Below are 17,500 nucleotides of genomic sequence, written 5' to 3'. Positions count from 1 at the left end.
GAGCTGTAAGTCAGAAGCAAACGTGAGAGAGAGAGAGAGAGAGAGAGAGAGAGAGAGAGATTGATTGATTGATTTCCACCAGTATGGCTCTACCTCAGAACTGGGAGTGTCACTGGTCAGCTTTCTGTCTTGTTCAGTTGCTGAGATCGCAGCAGGAATGCCTTCAAATCCAGACACACCGTGTGTGTGTGTGTGTTTATTCTACCCAGTAGGGGGTTATAGACGAGTAAACACCCTCTGAAAGCTTGCCAACCCTTTGAATGACTAAGCGCAGTGCTCCGAGTGATCAGCAGGGGGCGTTACTGCAGAGGGCAGTTAGTCGTCACTGCTGCGCTATTGAGGTTTGTGAAGGAAAAGCCAATTTATAGAAGCTGACAGGCGCCACATTTCGGGTGGGGAGCCCAGAACGTGCACGCATTATCTGCTGCTGGTGCTGCCCAGGTTGTCAGTCTCATTCCACGTCTTTCTCCAACCAGTTCCTGGGCGGAGAGGCGGATGTGGGGGGGGGGTGTCACTCTGGGTGCAGGGTAATTGGGTGCAGCTTATTTTATCCCAGTGCTGAGGCATTTTAAAATGTCCCTAATCTGAAGGGTTCCGTTGTAGCACGGGGCCGGATTCTGAACTACTGCCTGCTGTGAATCCACCCCTAACTGGGCCTATTTAGGGTTGACCTAAGCTGCTTTTTGTAACGCCACACGGTGAAAAAGTATTCTTGAACAGCCTTCGTTAAACTTGTCCACTTGAATTTGGCGCTCTCCGATGTCATCCTGAACCACCACGGCTGTTTGCACGGCGTTGCTGAGCTCAGTGAGCTTTAATTTAAGTTCAAAGACACTGGGTCAGCCTTCGGATGATCCCAGCCGAGGGGAGATGGGGAGACTGGGGACAGGCAGCAAAGCAGATGGATTCACGTGAAACGTGGCCGTGCTGGTAATGGACAGGGGCTCCTTTGTTTGAGGGTTTTTTTGGTTATCAGACTTTGTATCCGCACATTTTACCACCAGAAATGGACCGCAGTGCTCCCGCGTGTCTATAGAGGCAGTCCGGACCACCTGGGTCAGGGATAGCAACTGTGTTCCTGGAGGGCTGTGGGAAAGCTCTCCCTGCTTAGACACACCTGGGTTGTGTAATATTTGACATCATTATCAGGCATGTTTGGTTTGGGAATTGCTGGACTGTGCTGGATTAGTAGGCGTATTTGGTTTGGGAAGTGCTGGACTGTACTGGAGTAGTAGACGTGTTTGGTTTGGGAAGTGCTGGACTGTGCTGGATTAGTAGATGTGTTTGGTTTGGGAAGTGCTGGACTGTGCTGGATTAGTAGATTTGTCTGTTTTGGGAAATGCTGGACTGTGCTGGAGTAGTAGACGTGTTTGGTTTGGGAAGTGCTGGACTGTGCTGGATTAGTAGACGTTTTTGGTTTGGGAAGTGCTGGACTGTGCTGGTTTAGTAGATGTGTTTGGGCTGGGAAGTGCTGGACTGTACTGGAGTAGTAGACGTGTTTGGTTTGGGAAGTGCTGGACTGTGCTGGTTTAGTAGGCGTATTTGGTTTGGGAAGTGCTGGACTGTACTGGAGTAGTAGACGTGTTTGGTTTGGGAAGTGCTGGACTGTGCTGGATTAGTAGATGTGTTTGGTTTGGGAAGTGCTGGACTGTGCTGGATTAGTAGATTTGTCTGTTTTGGGAAATGCTGGACTGTGCTGGAGTAGTAGACGTGTTTGGTTTGGGAAGTGCTGGATTGTGTTGGATTAGTAGCCGTGTTTGGTTTGGGAAGTGCTGGACTGTGCTGGATTAGTAGACGTTTTTGGTTTGGGAAGTGCTGGACTGTGCTGGTTTAGTAGATGTGTTTGGGCTGGGAAGTGCTGGACTGTACTGGAGTAGTAGACGTGTTTGGTTTGGGAAGTGCTGGACTGTGCTGGATTAGTAGATGTCTTTGGGCTGGGAAGTGCTGGACTGCACTGGATTAGTAGATGTGTTTGGTTTGGCATGTGCTGGACTGTGCTGGATTAGTAGATGTGTTTGGTTTGGCAAGTGCTGGACTGTGCTGGATTAGTAGACGATTTTGTTTTGGGAAGTGCTGGACTGCGCTGGATTAGTAGACGTGTTTGGTTTGGCAAGTGCTGGACTGCACTGTATTAGTAGATGTGTTTGGTTTGGCAAGTGCTGGACTGCGCTGGATTAGTAGACATGTTTGGGCTGGGAAGTGCTGGACTGCTGGATTAGTAAACGTGTCTGGTTTGGGAAGTGCTGGACTGTGCTGGATTAGTAGATGTTTTTGTTTTGGGAAGTGCTGGACTGTGCTGGATTAGTAGATGTTTTTGTTTTGGGAAGTGCTGGACTGTGCTGGATTAGTAGATGTGTTTGGGCTGAGAAGTGCTGGACTGTGCTGGATTAGTAGATGTGTTTGGGCTGGGAAGTGCTGGACTGCGCTGGATTAGTAGATGTGTTTGGTTTGGCATGTGCTGGACTGCGCTGTATTAGTAGATGTGTTTGGTTTGGCAAGTGCTGGACTGTGCTGGATTAGTAGATGTTTTTGTTTTGGGAAGTGCTGGACTGTGCTGGATTAGTAGATGTTTTTGTTTTGGGAAGTGCTGGACTGTGCTGGATTAGTAGATGTTTTTGTTTTGGGAAGTGCTGGACTGTGCTGGATTAGTAGATGTGTTTGGGCTGAGAAGTGCTGGACTGTGCTGGATTAGTAGACGTGTTTGGGCTGGGAAGTGCTGGACTGTGCTGGAGTAGTAAACGTGTCTGGTTTGGGAAGTGCTGGACTGCTGGAGTAGTAGATGTGTTTGGTTTGGGAAGTGCTGGACTGTGCTGGATTAGTAGATGTGTTTGGTTTGGGAAGTGCTGGATTTGAGCCTTGACAAACCTCTCAAAACAACATTGATGAGGCACTTAAACTCCACCTGAACATGAGCTGGAATGTGACGCATTAGGGAACATTTACTTTTATTTAGACAACCTTGTTTCACATGTGAATGACTCATTCCCCTTGGCATTCACTTATTTTCTACGTATTCACTCTTTCTTTCTGTATCTCTCTCGTTTGTTGACAATCCTCTTGTTCACACTTCATCTCATTACCTCGGGGATATTTTTTTGGAGACAGCTTCATTTGCAGGTTTTGCAGAGAGGGTCTCGGAGGTGGGCGCACAGTCTCTGTGGAATGGGCTCATAGAGTCCCTGTGGCTATATGAGTGTGTGCTCACACGCACCCATCCCTCCCGCGACCGCAAGGGCCCACGTACACGGCCCTGATCACGCACACCCGTCTGGCGGCTGTTCCCGGCATCTTGTGCTGCGGTCACTGGTGGATGCCCTTGTGGGAGTTCTCTTATCGTGTGCGTCTGTGCATAGAGCCTGCTTCTTACCCCTTTGGGTGTTCAGTTTTCCACATGCCATTTGAAATCCTGTTGTTAATGAACCAAACAAAGGGAACCGTAAAGGGCCCTCCCTGCACGGCGTGGCCTCGGGGTCTGGGCGACCTTCCTGTGTGTGGCGTCAGGCTCCTGCTGCCTGCTGGGAAGCAGAACTGGACAACTTAAAGGCCTCCATGTAGTGGGAGTCATAAATTGTGCTCCGCACCACAGTGCATTAGACCGCATGGTCTGTTAAACGTGCTGTTAGCAGGGTTCCACAGACGAGAGAGAGAGAGAGAGAGAGAGAGAGAGAGAGAGAGAGAGAGACAGAGCGAGAGAGGAGAGAGAGGAGAGAGAGAGAGAGAGCGAGCGAGAGAGGAGAGAGAGAGAGAGAGAGAGAGAGCGCGCGCGCGGAACAGGAAAAAAGATGGATGACATGAAGGTTACAGGCACATCAAAGTGAACAGAGTCGGCAGTGGTTTTAAGGCTTATGAGCTGCCAACAAGGCAGCTAAATCTGGGGGAAATAAAGAAAAAAAGTGTGTGTGCGTGCGCGTGCGTGCGTGTGTGTGCGTGAGGGAAGAAGACAGCCTGGAGATGAAGGAGTTAATTTTTGTTTCTCCAAAGTGCTTTTCCAACTTTTCCGAATGCTCTTTTCCGAATGGTCTGTTCCTGTTCTGTCTCCCTGGCCAACGGTTTCCCAGTGACCTGAATTACCTGAGTAATTACTCTGATCATTTGAGCGGGTCTTCCAGAACACGGGGCGGCACAGAACATTTCACAGAACATTTCGTCTTAAGCCTCAGGGAAGGTGACGGACGAGCGAATGAAGGCTGGGGTCACGACATCCCACCACAACGTAACAAGCCCCCCTGTACTGGACTCTCTCTGTTTGTGTTACATGGTCTCTCTCTCCCTCCCTGTGTTTGCATGAGTGTGTCCATGTGTGTGTGTGTGTGTGTGTGTGCGTGTGTTGGGCAGGGCAGAGGTCCGCGTGTCTCCGGGTGGGATGTATGACTTTATAATGCGTGCTGTGTAGCAAAGGAAGCAGAGCGCTAAGCGACTGTCTGAAGGTGAAGGGAGTTTCCAACCTTCAATTATTTATCCAGATAAAATTTGTCTTTTAAGTGGAAATGGAGGTCTATCCATGCGCAGGCGTGCCTGAACTTACAACGGGAACGGCACACCCCTAATCCCAACACGTCTGTGGCACGACATCGGCACGACTAGGTTAAGTATGAACTGGTGAGGGTGCAGTCATGGTGGCAGTTGTCTTTACTTTTACAAGGATGTGTAGTTATTGGAAAGTTTTACTTTGGAATTAATTGTGTTTGTATCTGGATGCTTACGACGGCTTCCAAATGCTTGTCTGTCAGCAAAAAGTCGCACCTAAATGTTTTGCTGTAGAAATCTAGATATTAAAGTGTGAATTAGAGTGTGTCCTCTGCCAAGGTACGTCAGATTCACACTGAGCGCCCCGAACAATCCGTTAACTTGTATGGCAGTGAAGTGCTGTGTCTTAAATCCTGATTCACTGATACACATGATCTGGATCCTGTATTCTGACTCACTGATTCGTTCAGAGATTCAGTGGGGCACGGTGTGGCGTGTCTGATGCCTGGTGACAGCGTTATCAGACGGCCTCCGCTCTGCTGGTGTTACGGCTGAGTAGCTGGTAACACCACGGATAACACCAAGCACACAGGGAACACTTTACAATACCCCACCATTGTTACAGTGTACCTGTACAGTTGATTTCAGTGTAAGTAACATGAAAATGTATCCTAACTCCGTATTAAGTTGTTTTTTTCCTTATATGAGTACAGATTAGAGTATTAATGCTATGTGTTACTCTGTGTCTAACAGTGTGGTATGGCTACACTGTAACAGTGAATATTGTATTGTCTGTAGTTATATGGCCAAGGTTATAAGCTGAAGCCACAGCTCCCTGTGACACCATTTAAATGTCTGTAATTAGTCATTGTCAGTTCTGTGGTGTGTGTGGGCTTCCGGCATGTGACAGTGTGGTGCAGTACAGGGGAATATGCCAAGTCATGATATTGTGTGAGCGTGTGCTTCCGTGTGTGCGTGCGTGTGTGCACGTGTGTGTTTGTATGTGCGCGCATGTGTGTGTCTGGGGAAGGTGGGGGGTGTAGTGGAGGCTGCGTTTCAAGGTTAAACACACGTCCCGCTGAAAGCTGTGTCAAAATGAGATTTGAATGAGGCTCAAAACGCACGCAGACAAAGCTCAGGCCATCACACTGCAGCGCTTTGGTGCAAACGAAATGTATGTACGGAGCATAAAAGAACAGAAACATTGATCAGAGATGCAGCAGAACGCTAGCGAGAGAGAGAGCCTGATAGAGGCTCAGTAAACCGCCAGGGTTTAGAAGGGGCTGTAATGCAGTTATTAGCGTTATCAGACTATTTGAAAAGCCAGCGGTAAGGGAGTGTGTGTTTCTAACCTTATTGCTGTTCCGTGCGGTTGAGATTGACCTATTTTATTGACTTATGTTAAGATCTCTTTGGCCTATTGATATTATGATGCCTAATTCAAACTCTCTCCCTCCCTCCCTCTCTCTCTCTCTCTCTCTCTCTCCCTCTCTCTCTCTCTCTCTCTCTCTCTCTCTCTCTGTCTCTCTCTCAGGTTGTTTCCAGCTATGTAATGTCTTCAGGCCCAATATGGAGATAGACCAATGTCTGCTGGACTCCCTGCCATCTGGCCAGAGACAGTGGCTGGTTCGTCGTGTGCGCTGTGACCAGCTGCGTGCTTATTATGAGCGGGAGCGCGCGCTGCACCAGCCGGGCGCCATCGCTAGACCCCGCGCTGCCCGTCGCCGGAAACCCACCGTGCGCTTCCCCCTCGCCTACGTCCTACAAGACGCCATCGAGCGCCATGGCGACAAGGAGGGTGAGCTCGCCGCTGTGGGATACGGAACGGTGCCGTGTGTGTGTGTGTGTGTGTGTGTGTGTGTGTGTGTGTGTGTGCCAAATTAATTTCCAGGCCCAGAGTCGAAGGCTCGGTCATTATCCACTGGTTATTAACTCATTCGTCACACTGACTATGGGCCAGTCAAACGGCTAACATTCAGAGAGGAGCGAGCCACCCTTGGGACAGGCAGAAGTAATCTAATCAGGCAGCGAGGATGATCACAGAGTAGCCAAACTCTTTAATTAATTACTCAGCTATTTCTGCCAGGAATGTTCTCGCCCCTCTCTGGAAGGACACGTTTAACGGCTCGCCCACCTTCTGAAGAACGGGAAGTGTCTGTCACACCGCAGGGCTCGACGGAGGCAAGTTGGGGGACCTCCCGGCGTTCCGGCTGTGTGGCTCGGATGTGAGGCACGGCCAACTTGGAGCGCCTGGTAGGGACAAAGCAACAGCCTGCGGGACCAACAGGCCGCACGCCTGAGGATCAGATCCCACTCGCCCGGCAAAATGCCACTGTGGTAGTGTGACTATACCATGAAATTCAGTGTAATATTCCGGGCTTTCCTTCATGAGATAGATCTCCGCCTTCCGTCTATCTAGCGAGCTATCTATCGCTCTGTCTGTCTCTAATAGCTCCATCTCCCTCCTGCCTCCTGTTTCTCTTTCCCAGGATCTTCCCTCGTTCCCACCCTCCGTTGCGGCCTCCGCGAATAGTTAGCCCAGCTGTCAGGTCCCATCTGTGTTGCTCGTCCCAGCACCCTTTGCTGGCCGGAGCGTAAATCCCGCCCGCCGGCTGCCAACCGAGTTCAGCTGGTTGGCGGCACCAGCTGGCGTTCCCGTGGCAATGCCTGCTGAAAACATGGCACCTTTTGGCTTAGGATGAATGACAGCTTCAGACCACGCCCACTAAATATTAATCACCAATCTGGCGACGCAGGGCGCTTTGTTCCCGGCTGGCGGTACGCCTCTGACCTGATCGGTGTCCTGCGCTGATGTCTCTTGACCGGCCGATCAGTGAACCCTGACCCTGTGCCGGCCTTTCACCTTCAGGGCTTCAGGGTCGCTTTTCTAATAGATTCTGAAAATGTGCTGATGTCGATTTTAGGAGAACGATTCAGAGCAGACGTAAGAAAGCTCCGGTCTGTGCATGCTAACGCGTTCTCTTCTGTAAACAACCGTCCTCGGCCTGTTTTCCGCGCGCAGGGTCGTACGGTCATTTGTGTTACGCCGTCTCGTTGTAACCCGATACGATGTGTGGATGCCTGTCAGTGTGTGTGTGTGTGTGTGTGTGTGTGTGTGTGTAGGTGTGTGTGTGTGTAGGTGTGTGTGTGTGTAGGTGTGTGTGTGTGTAGGTGTGTGTGTGTGTGTGTGAGTGTGTGTGTGTGTGAGTGTGTGAGTGAGTGTGTGTGAGTGTGTGAGTGTGTGAGTGTGAGTGTGTGTGTGTGTAGGTGTGTGTGTAGGTGTGTGTGTGTGTGTGAGTGTGTGTGTGTGTGTGTGAGTGTGTGTGAGTGTGTAGGTGTGTGTGTGTGTAGGTGTGTGTGTGTGTGTGTGTGTGTAGGTGTGTGTGTGTGTAGGTGTGTGTGTGTGTGTGTGTGTGTGTGGGTGTGTGTGTGTGTAGGTGTGTGTGTGTAGGTGTGTGTATGTGTGTGTGAGTGTGTGTGTGTGTGTGTGTGTGAGTGTGTGAGTGAGTGTGTGTGAGTGTGTGAGTGAGTGTGTGAGTGTGTGTGTGTGTGTGTAGGTGTGTGTAGGTGTGTGTGTAGGTGTGTGTGTGTGAGTGTGTGTGTGTGTGTGTGAGTGTGTGTGTGTGTGTAGGTGTGTGAGTGTGTGTAGGTGTGTGTGTGTGTGTGTGTGTGTGTGTGTGTGTGTGTGTAGGTGTGTGTGGGTGTGTGTGTGTGAGTGTGTGTGTGTAGGTGTGTGTAGGTGTGTGTAGGTGTGAGTGTGTGTAGGTGTGTGTGTGTGTGTGTGTGTGTGTAGGTGTGTGTGTGTAGGTGTGAGTGTGTGTGTGAGTGTGTGTGTGTGTGTGAGTGAGTGTGAGTGTGTGTGTGTGTGTGAGTGTGTGAGTGTGAGTGTGTGAGTGTGTGTGTGTGTGTGAGTGTGTGAGTGTGTGTGTGTGTGTGTGTGTGAGTGTGTGTGTGTGTGTGTAGGTGTGTGTGTGTAGGTGTGTGTAGGTGTGTGTGTGTGTAGGTGTGTGTGTGTGTAGGTGTGTGTGTGTGTAGGTGTGTGTGTAGGTGTGTGTATGTGTGTGTGTGTGTGTGTGTGTGTGTGAGTGTGTGTAGGTGTGTAGGTGTGTGAGTGTGTGTGTGTGAGTGTGTGTGTGTAGGTGTGTGTGTAGGTGTGTGTGTAGGAGTGTGTGTAGGTGTGTGTGTAGGTGTGTGTGTGTGAGTGTGTGTGTGTGTGTGTGTGTGTGTGTGTGTGAGTGTAGGTGTGTGAGTGTAGGTGTGTGTGTGAGTGTAGGTGTGTGAGTGTAGGTGTGTGTAGGTGTGTGTGTGTGTGTGTGTGTGTGTGTGTAGGTGTGTGTGTGTGTGTGTGTGTGTGTGTGTGTGTAGGTGTGTGTGTGTGTGTGTGTGTGTGTAGGTGTGTGTGTGTGTGTATGTGTGTGTGTGTGTAGGTGTGTGTGTGTATGTGTGTTTGTGTGTGTGTGTGTGTGTGTGTGTGTGTGTGTGTGTGTGTGTGCACCTCCCTGCCCTTCCCTTGGCATGCTGCTTTCATGGAGAATGTTTAATGTGAAACACGCTGGCATCAGGGAGTGTCTGTCTCCGTGGAAACACGGCTCCATTTCCTGCCGCGTTCCTCCTGGTCATGTCTTCGGGAATCTGAAGCGTTCCGGGGGAAGCTGTGGGCTCAGGGTTGTTCCCGTCGGCGGGAGGGTGGGTAGGTGGGGCTTCTGCTTTGACTGTAGCCAACTGAAAATATGAAATATGAAAATAACGAACCTCCGTCCTGGAGTCCTGTGATTACAGACATGCCACACGCAGGCAAAGATCTGTGAGCGTTTGCTTTTGTCTGCTGTTCTCAAGGCTCTTGTTGGTTGACGGCATCGATGCTGATTGTTGGCTTCGGTTAATAATCTCACGTCTTAAGCAACGGAAAACGTGTGAAAACCGGATTGAGAATCCAAGTGCCTTGCATGTCTCTACCACGGGACACATGGTACTGGCCCCATGGTCCTGAAGTTGCCACGTGTAAGCGATTACACCGAGGCACGCGAGACGTCTCTGTTCTGGGCCACGCACATCCGGGCTGTCACCTGCGCCCGGGACCTACTTCGGTGACGTGACGTGACGCGCTTGTGCTTGAGACGAGGCAGCGACGGAAATGCACAAGCGCGGCATGTTCCCTGCAGCCTTTGTGTTTCCTCTCTCACGCTCCGTCGCCTTCTCTCGGCGTACGAATATGCGCGTGTGTCTGTCTGCGTGTGTGCTTTCGAGCGCGAGCGACAATGAACCCCTGATGTCACCTCCTCCTTGAGGCGGAGATTAGCCGATAAGGTTCCTGCAGATCTGCAGAAATACTGCGGATCTGCTGACGGATTTTCACTCATCAGAAAGCAGAGACCTAATCACCAGTCACATGACACCGAGACCTGTGCGCTATCTGTGTGCGTGCGCGTGTTCGTGCTGGTGCCTTATCCTATTTCGGTTACACGGTCTCCTTTTCTTAACTTCATCTGGTCCCCGTGAGAACGCATCATGTGCGCCTGCAACTCCGCCAGGGCCACGTGGCCAAATCAGTCCCATCTACCTGTCCATTTTCCGCTGCCGTGTCCACGGTCATGGCCGCCCAGGTCTCTGTCTGTTATTAGCTTGGTGTTGAATTTTTCACTCTCTGCCATGATGAATTTGATGATATCCCCCGATATGAAAAGCTTGAAAGGCCTCCATGAAGGCTCACGGGATTCCATCGCAATCATCACTCATGTTACACATCCTCCTCTTTACGCTACCTTATGCTCATTCACTTATTTCCATTCTGGATGGTTGAATTTCTACATTTTTGCCCTTTTAAAAAAAAATAAAAAATTCTAAAGCCAAAACATTCTCTCTGTCGATCTTTCCGAGCTCAGTTGTAATTGTGTGTGCTGTTTGGTTTTTTTTATCCTCTGTTGGCTCCTTCTCTCTGTGGTCGTTCAGGAACTGGGAATGTGTTCTCGTTCTAGCGGTTGTCCGTTTTTCCCATCCGTGCGGGTGGGCCGCGGGCCAACGTCATGTCCTCGGTCTGTAAATGACCCCTCCGCAGCTACTCATCTCTTTAGCACTCATTAAAGAAGATTACATGCTTCTGCACCAGCCAGGGACCCAGAGGTCGCGAGCATCTGGCATGGCCGTAAACACGGTTGCTCAGGCTGCAGCGTGCGTGTCGTGCCTTTGAAGGAGCGCCGCGCCTCCCCGCGGTGACATTTGTGCTGTGTCCTCGCTCGCGGGCCTTTTTTAGGAACGCCACGGAATGACGCGGCATAGGAATGTCTGGGAGTGCTGATGGCGCGTCGACTGCTGACCCACGTTGGTGTGTTAATGCGTGGGAATTTACCCAGCAGCCTGTGCTACGCAAGTCTACGTTTACTGTGTAGCAAGTCGGTACCTTGTCAGAACCAGTGTGAACCAGTTCAGTAGAAATGCCACTTTATAATATATATATATATATATACACTTTTGACTACGTTTGAATTTCCTTCCACCGTTGTTTAATCAGACAGGCAAAATTTCATTTTATTTCAATTTTTCACGCCGTGATAGCGGTTTAATTAAGATGCGTGTCTCTGCTGGTGCTACAGAATGAATAGCTTTGCTCAGTACCAATGTGCCAACACTGCAAAACTTGGAGTGCGGTTTGTTTCTTCTCTGGTACCTCAGATTCTTTAAATAAAAGCGTTGGCTTTGAAAATTAGAGTTGAATGGCCTTAACCATTCCACTGTGGGAAAGCAGACCTGAGCCCTGTAGAAATGATAGTAGAAATATGTGCAGTGCGTTTTTAAAAGCGCACGGACATGTTAGCATTCAGCTTGGGAAGTCATCTGAATGATGGCGTGCCGCGCCGTGCCGTGAGAGCGCGTCCGAGGGTCCGGGTGCTATCGGGACGGAAGGAGACGCGCGTCGGCTTCCCCCCGCCAGGCCTCTGCGCCGTCATACAAGCCTCGGCTCCCGCCGTTCCGAGCTGCCTGTTCTGGACTGTCCAAAGGGGAAGAAAGGCAGAGCTGATGAGAAGAACGAGTGAGGGAGGAAAATAGGCAGGCTGCAGCAGATGTGTACGTGCGTGGCATTCGTTTCCCGAACGTGCTGGATGGATGTGACGAAGGCGATCTTGCACGTACAGCACACCTCTCAGTCCTGCTCTCCGTCCCTCGGTCTTCCTGACTGTTTCTCTCGCTCTCTCCGTCGCTGTTTGTAGCTGGCGTGAGAGCGTGCGTTATCGAACATGTCTTTCTCCCACTCAGCTTCTGAAGCAGTAACGGATGATGCCGGCACCATCCTACACTACAACACTCACTCTTCTCTAGCACCTTATGAAACAGACATTTCAGGTGCTTTTTTCCAACAGCTCGAGGCGCTGCGGAGACAACTCCCCCTGTATCGGGGACACGTTTGGATCACTTTAGTGAGGGCCGCCGTCGGGTCCTTCACGACCTGACCCGCGTGCCGGCGCGATTACAGCCTCTCGTGTGCGTCACACTTAAACGGGAGGCCCCAGGCGCCGCGAGAGGCTGTGCATGACGTCGCTAGTGCGGCACGGGACGAAAGAATGTGTGTGTGTGTGTGTGTGTGTGTGTGTGTGTGTGTGTGTCTGTGTCTGTGTGTGTGTGTCTGTGTGTGTGTCTGCCTGTCTGTGTGTGTGTGTCTGTGTGTCCATCTGTGTGTGTGTGTGTGTGTGTGTGTGTGTGTGTGTGTGTGTGTGTGTGAGAGTGTGTGTGTGTGTGTGTGTGGGGGTGTGTGTGTGTGTGTGGGGGTGTGTGTGTGTGGGGGTGTGTGTGTGTGGGGGTGTGTGTGTGTGTGTCTGTGTGTGTGTGTGTGTGTGTCTGTGTGTGTGTGTGTGTGTGTGTGTGTGTGTGTGTGTGTGTGTGTGTGTGTGTGTGAGGGTGTGAGAGTGTGTGTGTGTGTCTGTGTGTGTGTGTCTGTGTGTGTGTGTGTGTGTGTGTGTGTGTGTGTGTGTTTTGCCTGACCAGCCAGCAGTCTCCTCTCTGATGTCCAACACGCGAGGGACCTCAGAGCAGGGGACAGGCAGTAGTGTGTGCGCCGCTCCAAAATCCCTCCATCCCTCCCTCCATCCATCCCTCCCTCCATCCCTCCCTGTTCCTCAGACCCTTTTCCCAGTCCCTTGGGAGAAATCGCATTCAATTCAGGCCAGTTCTGCTCAGCTAAGCCCGTTTAATGTGTCAGCCGGTCTGTGCCTCACTCTGTCCTGCGCTCCTGTGTTCCCTGTTGTATTTTCTCTCTCTCTTTCCTTCTCCTTTTTTCGTTCTCCATCCTTTTTCTTTCTTTCTTTCTTTCTTGCGTTCCTCTAGCCTACCCTTCCCCCTCCCCTCTCGCTCGCTCTTTTTTCCCCTGGCCCGGTTTCCATGGAAACACTGCATACGTTTCCGACGGCTGGTTTTGCCGTTTTCTAGTGAGAGGCCAGCGTTTTTCGCCCACTCCAGCGAACGGCAACCAGCGCAGCGGAATTCAGGAACTGCACAGCGGTGCAGAGGGAGTTCTGTGTGGCCCCCTGACCCGCACCGTACGAGTGCTCTCTCAGTACCAAACAGAACCCGTGCCCCATCCGGTTCTTGACTGCCGCTGGGCCGGTAAAGGGTAAAAGGTCGTTTGTGATGGTGCCTGAGTTTATTTATATCTGGTGAGTGCTAAGCACCAGTTTCACAGTTTAAGGAGAAAATATGGACAATTAAACAACGTATTTAATGCACATTTTTATGCACATGGAGAGAGTAGGAGTGTGTTTGAGAGTGTGGAGAGAGTACGGAGTGCGTTTGAGAGTGTGGAGAGAGTAGGAGTGGGTTTGAGAGTGTAGGAGTGGGTTTGAGAGTGTGGAGAGAGTGTAGGAGTGGGTTTGAGAGTGTGGAGAGAGTGTAGGAGTGGGTTTGAGAGTGTGGAGAGAGTGTAGGAGTGGGTTTGAGAGTGGAGAGAGTGTAGGAGTGGGTTTGAGAGTGTGGAGAGAGTGTAGGAGTGGGTTTGAGAGTGTGGAGAGAGTGTAGGAGTGGGTTTGAGAGTGTGGAGAGAGTGTAGGAGTGGGTTTGAGAGTGTGGAGAGAGTGTAGGAGTGGGTTTGAGAGTATTGAGAGTGTAGGAGTGGGTTTGAGAGTGTGGAGAGAGTGTAGGAGTGGGTTTGAGAGTGTGGAGAGAGTGTAGGAGTGGGTTTGAGAGTATTGAGAGTGTAGGAGTGGGTTTGAGAGTGGAGAGTGTAGGAGTGGGTTTGAGAGTGTGGAAAGAGTAGGAGTGCGTTTGAGAGAGTGTAGGAGTGGGTTTGAGAGTATTGAGAGTGTAGGAGTGGGTTTGAGAGTGTAGGAGTGCGTTTGAGAGTGTGGAGAGAGTGTAGGAGTGGGTTTGAGAGTGTAGGAGTGGGTTTGAGAGTGTGGAGAGAGTACAGAGTGCGTTTGAGAGTGTGGAAAAAGTAGGAGTGCGTTTGAGAGTGTGGAGAGAGTACAGAGTGCGTTTGAGAGTGTGGAAAGAGTAGGAGTGGGTTTGAGAGTGTGGAGAGAGTATAGAGTGCGTTTGAGAGTGTGGAAAGAGTAGGAGTGGGTTTGAGAGTGTGGAGAGAGTGTAGGAGTGGGTTTGAGAGTGTGGAGAGAGTGTAGGAGTGGGTTTGAGAGTGTGGAGAGAGTGTAGGAGTGGGTTTGAGAGTGTGGAGAGAGTGTAGGAGTGGGTTTGAGAGTGTGGAGAGTGTAGGAGTGGGTTTGAGAGTGTGGAGAGAGTGTAGGAGTGGGTTTGAGAGTGTGGAGAGAGTGTAGGAGTGGGTTTGAGAGTGTGGAGAGAGTGTAGGAGTGGGTTTGAGAGCGTGGAGAGAGTGTAGGAGTGGGTTTGAGAGCGTGGAGAGTGTAGGAGTGGGTTTGAGAGTGTGGAGAGAGTATAGGAGTGGGTTTGAGAGTATTGAGAGTGTAGGAGTGGGTTTGAGAGTATTGAGAGTGTAGGAGTGCGTTTGAGAGTGTGGAGAGAGTGTAGGAGTGGGTTTGAGAGTGTAGGAGTGGGTTTGAGAGGTTTGAGAGTGTAGGAGTGGGTTTGAGAGGTTTGAGAGTGTAGGAGTGGGTTTGAGAGTATTGAGAGTATAGGAGTGGGTTTGAGAGTATTGAGAGAGTATAGGAGTGGGTTTGAGAGTATTGAGAGAGTAGGAGTGGGTTTGAGAGTATTGAGAGAGTAGGAGTGGGTTTGAGAGTATTGAGAGTGTAGGAGTGGGTTTGAGAGTATTGAGAATGTAGGAGTGGGTTTGAGAGTGTGGAGAGAGTGTAGGAGTGGGTTTGGGAGTATTGAGAGAGTAGGAGTTTGTTTGAGTGTGGAGAGAGTAGGAGTGGATTTGAGAGTGTGGAAAGAGTAGGAGTGGGTTTGAGAGTGTGGAGAGAGTGTAGGAGTGGGTTTGAGAGTGTGTAGAGAGTGTAGGAGTGGGTTTGAGAGCATGGGGAGTGTACAGTGTGCGTTTGAGTGTACAGAGTGTGTTTGAGAGGCTACAGTGTCAGGGTCTCCCCATGTAGGCCAGTAAAGGGCAGACAGAGGGGAGGAGCCCCCTAACGGGCTGACAGATGTGCCCGTAAGTTCCCTGGACTCCGTGTGTCCTGCTTCCTCGTGCAAAGTCTTCCTCGCTTACCCGCCGAGGTTCGGCCCACCGCCCGCTCCCGCCCTCGAGCGGATCCCTTTGTGCCTAAATCATTATTCCTGTGTGAAAGCCCAGGATCTAATCCGGGTGGACTGCAGTGAGCTAGGATCACAGGGAAGGCTAACATTTTCCCGGTTACAGTACAACCTTGTAGGTTAGGACGCATAGCTGTACTCACGTTGTCTTATTGTTTCCCTAACAGGCAACGTAGTTTCCTTCTAAGGGTGACGAACCAGCTCCCTTCACCCACCCGGACACGTTTAGCTACCCAACAGCCTCAACGCGTGGGGGATTGGACGTGCGTCCTTGGAGCTCACAAATCACACTCGTTAGGGGGCTGGAACTTCTCACGTCCCTGAGAAATTAATTATAACGACAGTACTTGACTGCTAATATCTTCAGCCTGGCCTTGCTGATTAATGGTACAGCAGACCTCGGGACCTCCACGTGAGCTCCAACGGGGAAAGTGCTGACTGAGGTAGATTGAGTGATGGGGTCCACACAACTAACCGCGTGCACTTCAGACTTTCACTGTTTTCTCGTGGGCCGTAATCCGACCGGCGACGTACAGACAGTATGTGGAAATGGTTCCGGGGACGAGGGATTTCTTTTTAAGCCCTGGAATTCATTCATGCGTGCAAGATGCAGGAACTTGCGTTGCGGATGTTTCTCTAAAATGATGCCACTGTAAATTATAGCCGTTGTCACAAAATTGCAAATTCTAAATTTCAAATTATAGCTGTTGTATTTGCTGGATGGGTTTGCAGTTCTCTAGTATAGTGTACTCCATCCCGCTGTGGGCGTTTGTCAGTGATCTAATGTGGTCTGTATTTGAAATCACAAAAATATTCAGACAGTTACGGTGCACTGATGCCGCGGCTAACGAGTAAGCATACTGTTGACTCAGATGACTGTGAGCATGTCTCATGAATATGAATGAGTCTGCTTCGTTTGCATAAGTCATCCCCACTCACACGTCATTGGCCGTGTTTACGGCCCTGGCCACGCGCGTGCAGTCCCTGAGCAAACTGTGCGCGCGCACGTCTGTTCGATCCAGCTGTCTGGAGGTCAAACCAGGCCACCTGTCAGAAGCACATCTGTTTGAGGTAATGGCCACTTTAGTGTAACTACCCCCATGGGGGTCGTAACGTAGCCCCCCAGTGAGGGAGACGGGTTATAACCAGGCCTGTTGTAACTTAATCACTGCAGCAGTTACCTCTCGTCCGGACGTGCGCGCGTGAGAGCTCCTCTACTGGCGTGTGCCGTATATAGACGCGTTCCAGACGTCGGCTCTGAGGGCCAGCAGAGAGAGGGAAACAAATATCAAATTTTTGCATAAAAATAAAGACATTCTCTCTATATAAAAATTTTCTTTTTTCCAACAGCAAATTCCTTTTCTACAACCCCTCCATATAGTTATTACCACCATTCTGACCACGGCGTACGTCGCTGAGAGTTATAACCTAAAGATGGATAACGCCGCGTAGCCCCCGATGATTTCACATATCGGACAGAGTTATTAGTTATTAGTTTATTTCTTTATTTTCTGCCGCACACAGCGCACGTCTTGCTTTCCTCTGCCGAGTCATCCTGCGTGTTTTCGGGGCAGCGTTATCCTTCCTGGGCTTCTATTTCCTGGTGGAGCTGGAGGTCACCGGTTCAGCCAGTCAGCCAATCAGCTTTCCTCATTCGTCAACACGCATTTTCACTGTTACTACCACCAGTTTCAAAGGGCTTCGTGTGCAGACCCACACGCGCTGATCTCTCACGCCCAACCTCCTCACACCCGTGGCGCGTAATGGGCTGTGCGCTATTGCATATAAAATGTAACCTTTTTTCTCTCCATGGCCGTTTGGCAGGAGGTCTGCCTTTAGCTCTGGCTGAACGCCCCGTGGCCGGCGTGCGTTCGCGTCCTTAGTGCTGACGCTAACTTTCCACGGGGGGGTGTGTGTGTGCGGCTCGCAGCGCCAGCGGAGCCCCAGTGTGTCGGTGGGGGCCTTCGGTCTCCGGCTGGTCTACCGCTTCTCGGACAGCAGGGATGTTCTTGGTCCGGCGCTTCAGAAAGCAGGCCTGGGGCTACCACTCAGAGGGAAGGACGGAGCCTTCATAGGTGTCTCCAACTTCCACCAGCAGAGAAGTGCACCTCCTCCGTCCAACCCCACGTCCTTCGTCCAAGCCTCCGAAGACAAGTATGCTTAGCATTTAGCGTACGTTTCAGTGTGTTCCACTGCCTGCAGCTAGAGGTGTTTCTGATTGGTTAATACAGCTGGACTGATTTCTGATGACGGAGCCCAGGACGGCTACAGAGATGTACACGTTTTAGTGGCTGTCGGGATCATATAGAAGCTTTATGAATAATTTAAGTATAATCTTCGACTAAATTACAATGTCAGTGGGCGTCGTCCCTTGCAAAACACTGTA

The 17,500-nt window shown here is 50.7% G+C and overlaps 1 protein-coding gene across 5 annotated transcripts in view; it reads left to right on the top strand.

The window, feature by feature from the left end:
• Positions 1-17,500, top strand: part of myo16 (myosin XVI) — a 110,453-nt gene that overhangs the window by 26,443 nt on the left and 66,510 nt on the right. For 4 of the 5 annotated variants that reach the window (XM_035522962.1, XM_035522963.1, XM_035522961.1 and 1 more), the window contains exon 2: positions 6,002-6,265. In XM_035522962.1, coding sequence (XP_035378855.1) covers positions 6,037-6,265 — 229 coding nt within the window. In that variant the 5' untranslated portion in view covers positions 6,002-6,036. Of the gene's footprint in view, positions 1-5,580; positions 5,642-6,001; positions 6,266-17,500 lie in introns of those variants that run through there. The other variant, XM_035522964.1, reaches the window with a different exon arrangement.

The sequence above is a fragment of the Electrophorus electricus genome, chromosome 25 (assembly GCF_013358815.1).
Source record: "Electrophorus electricus isolate fEleEle1 chromosome 25, fEleEle1.pri, whole genome shotgun sequence".
NCBI lineage: Eukaryota > Metazoa > Chordata > Actinopteri > Gymnotiformes > Gymnotidae > Electrophorus > Electrophorus electricus.
This window is presented reverse-complemented; position numbering and strand designations above follow the sequence as displayed.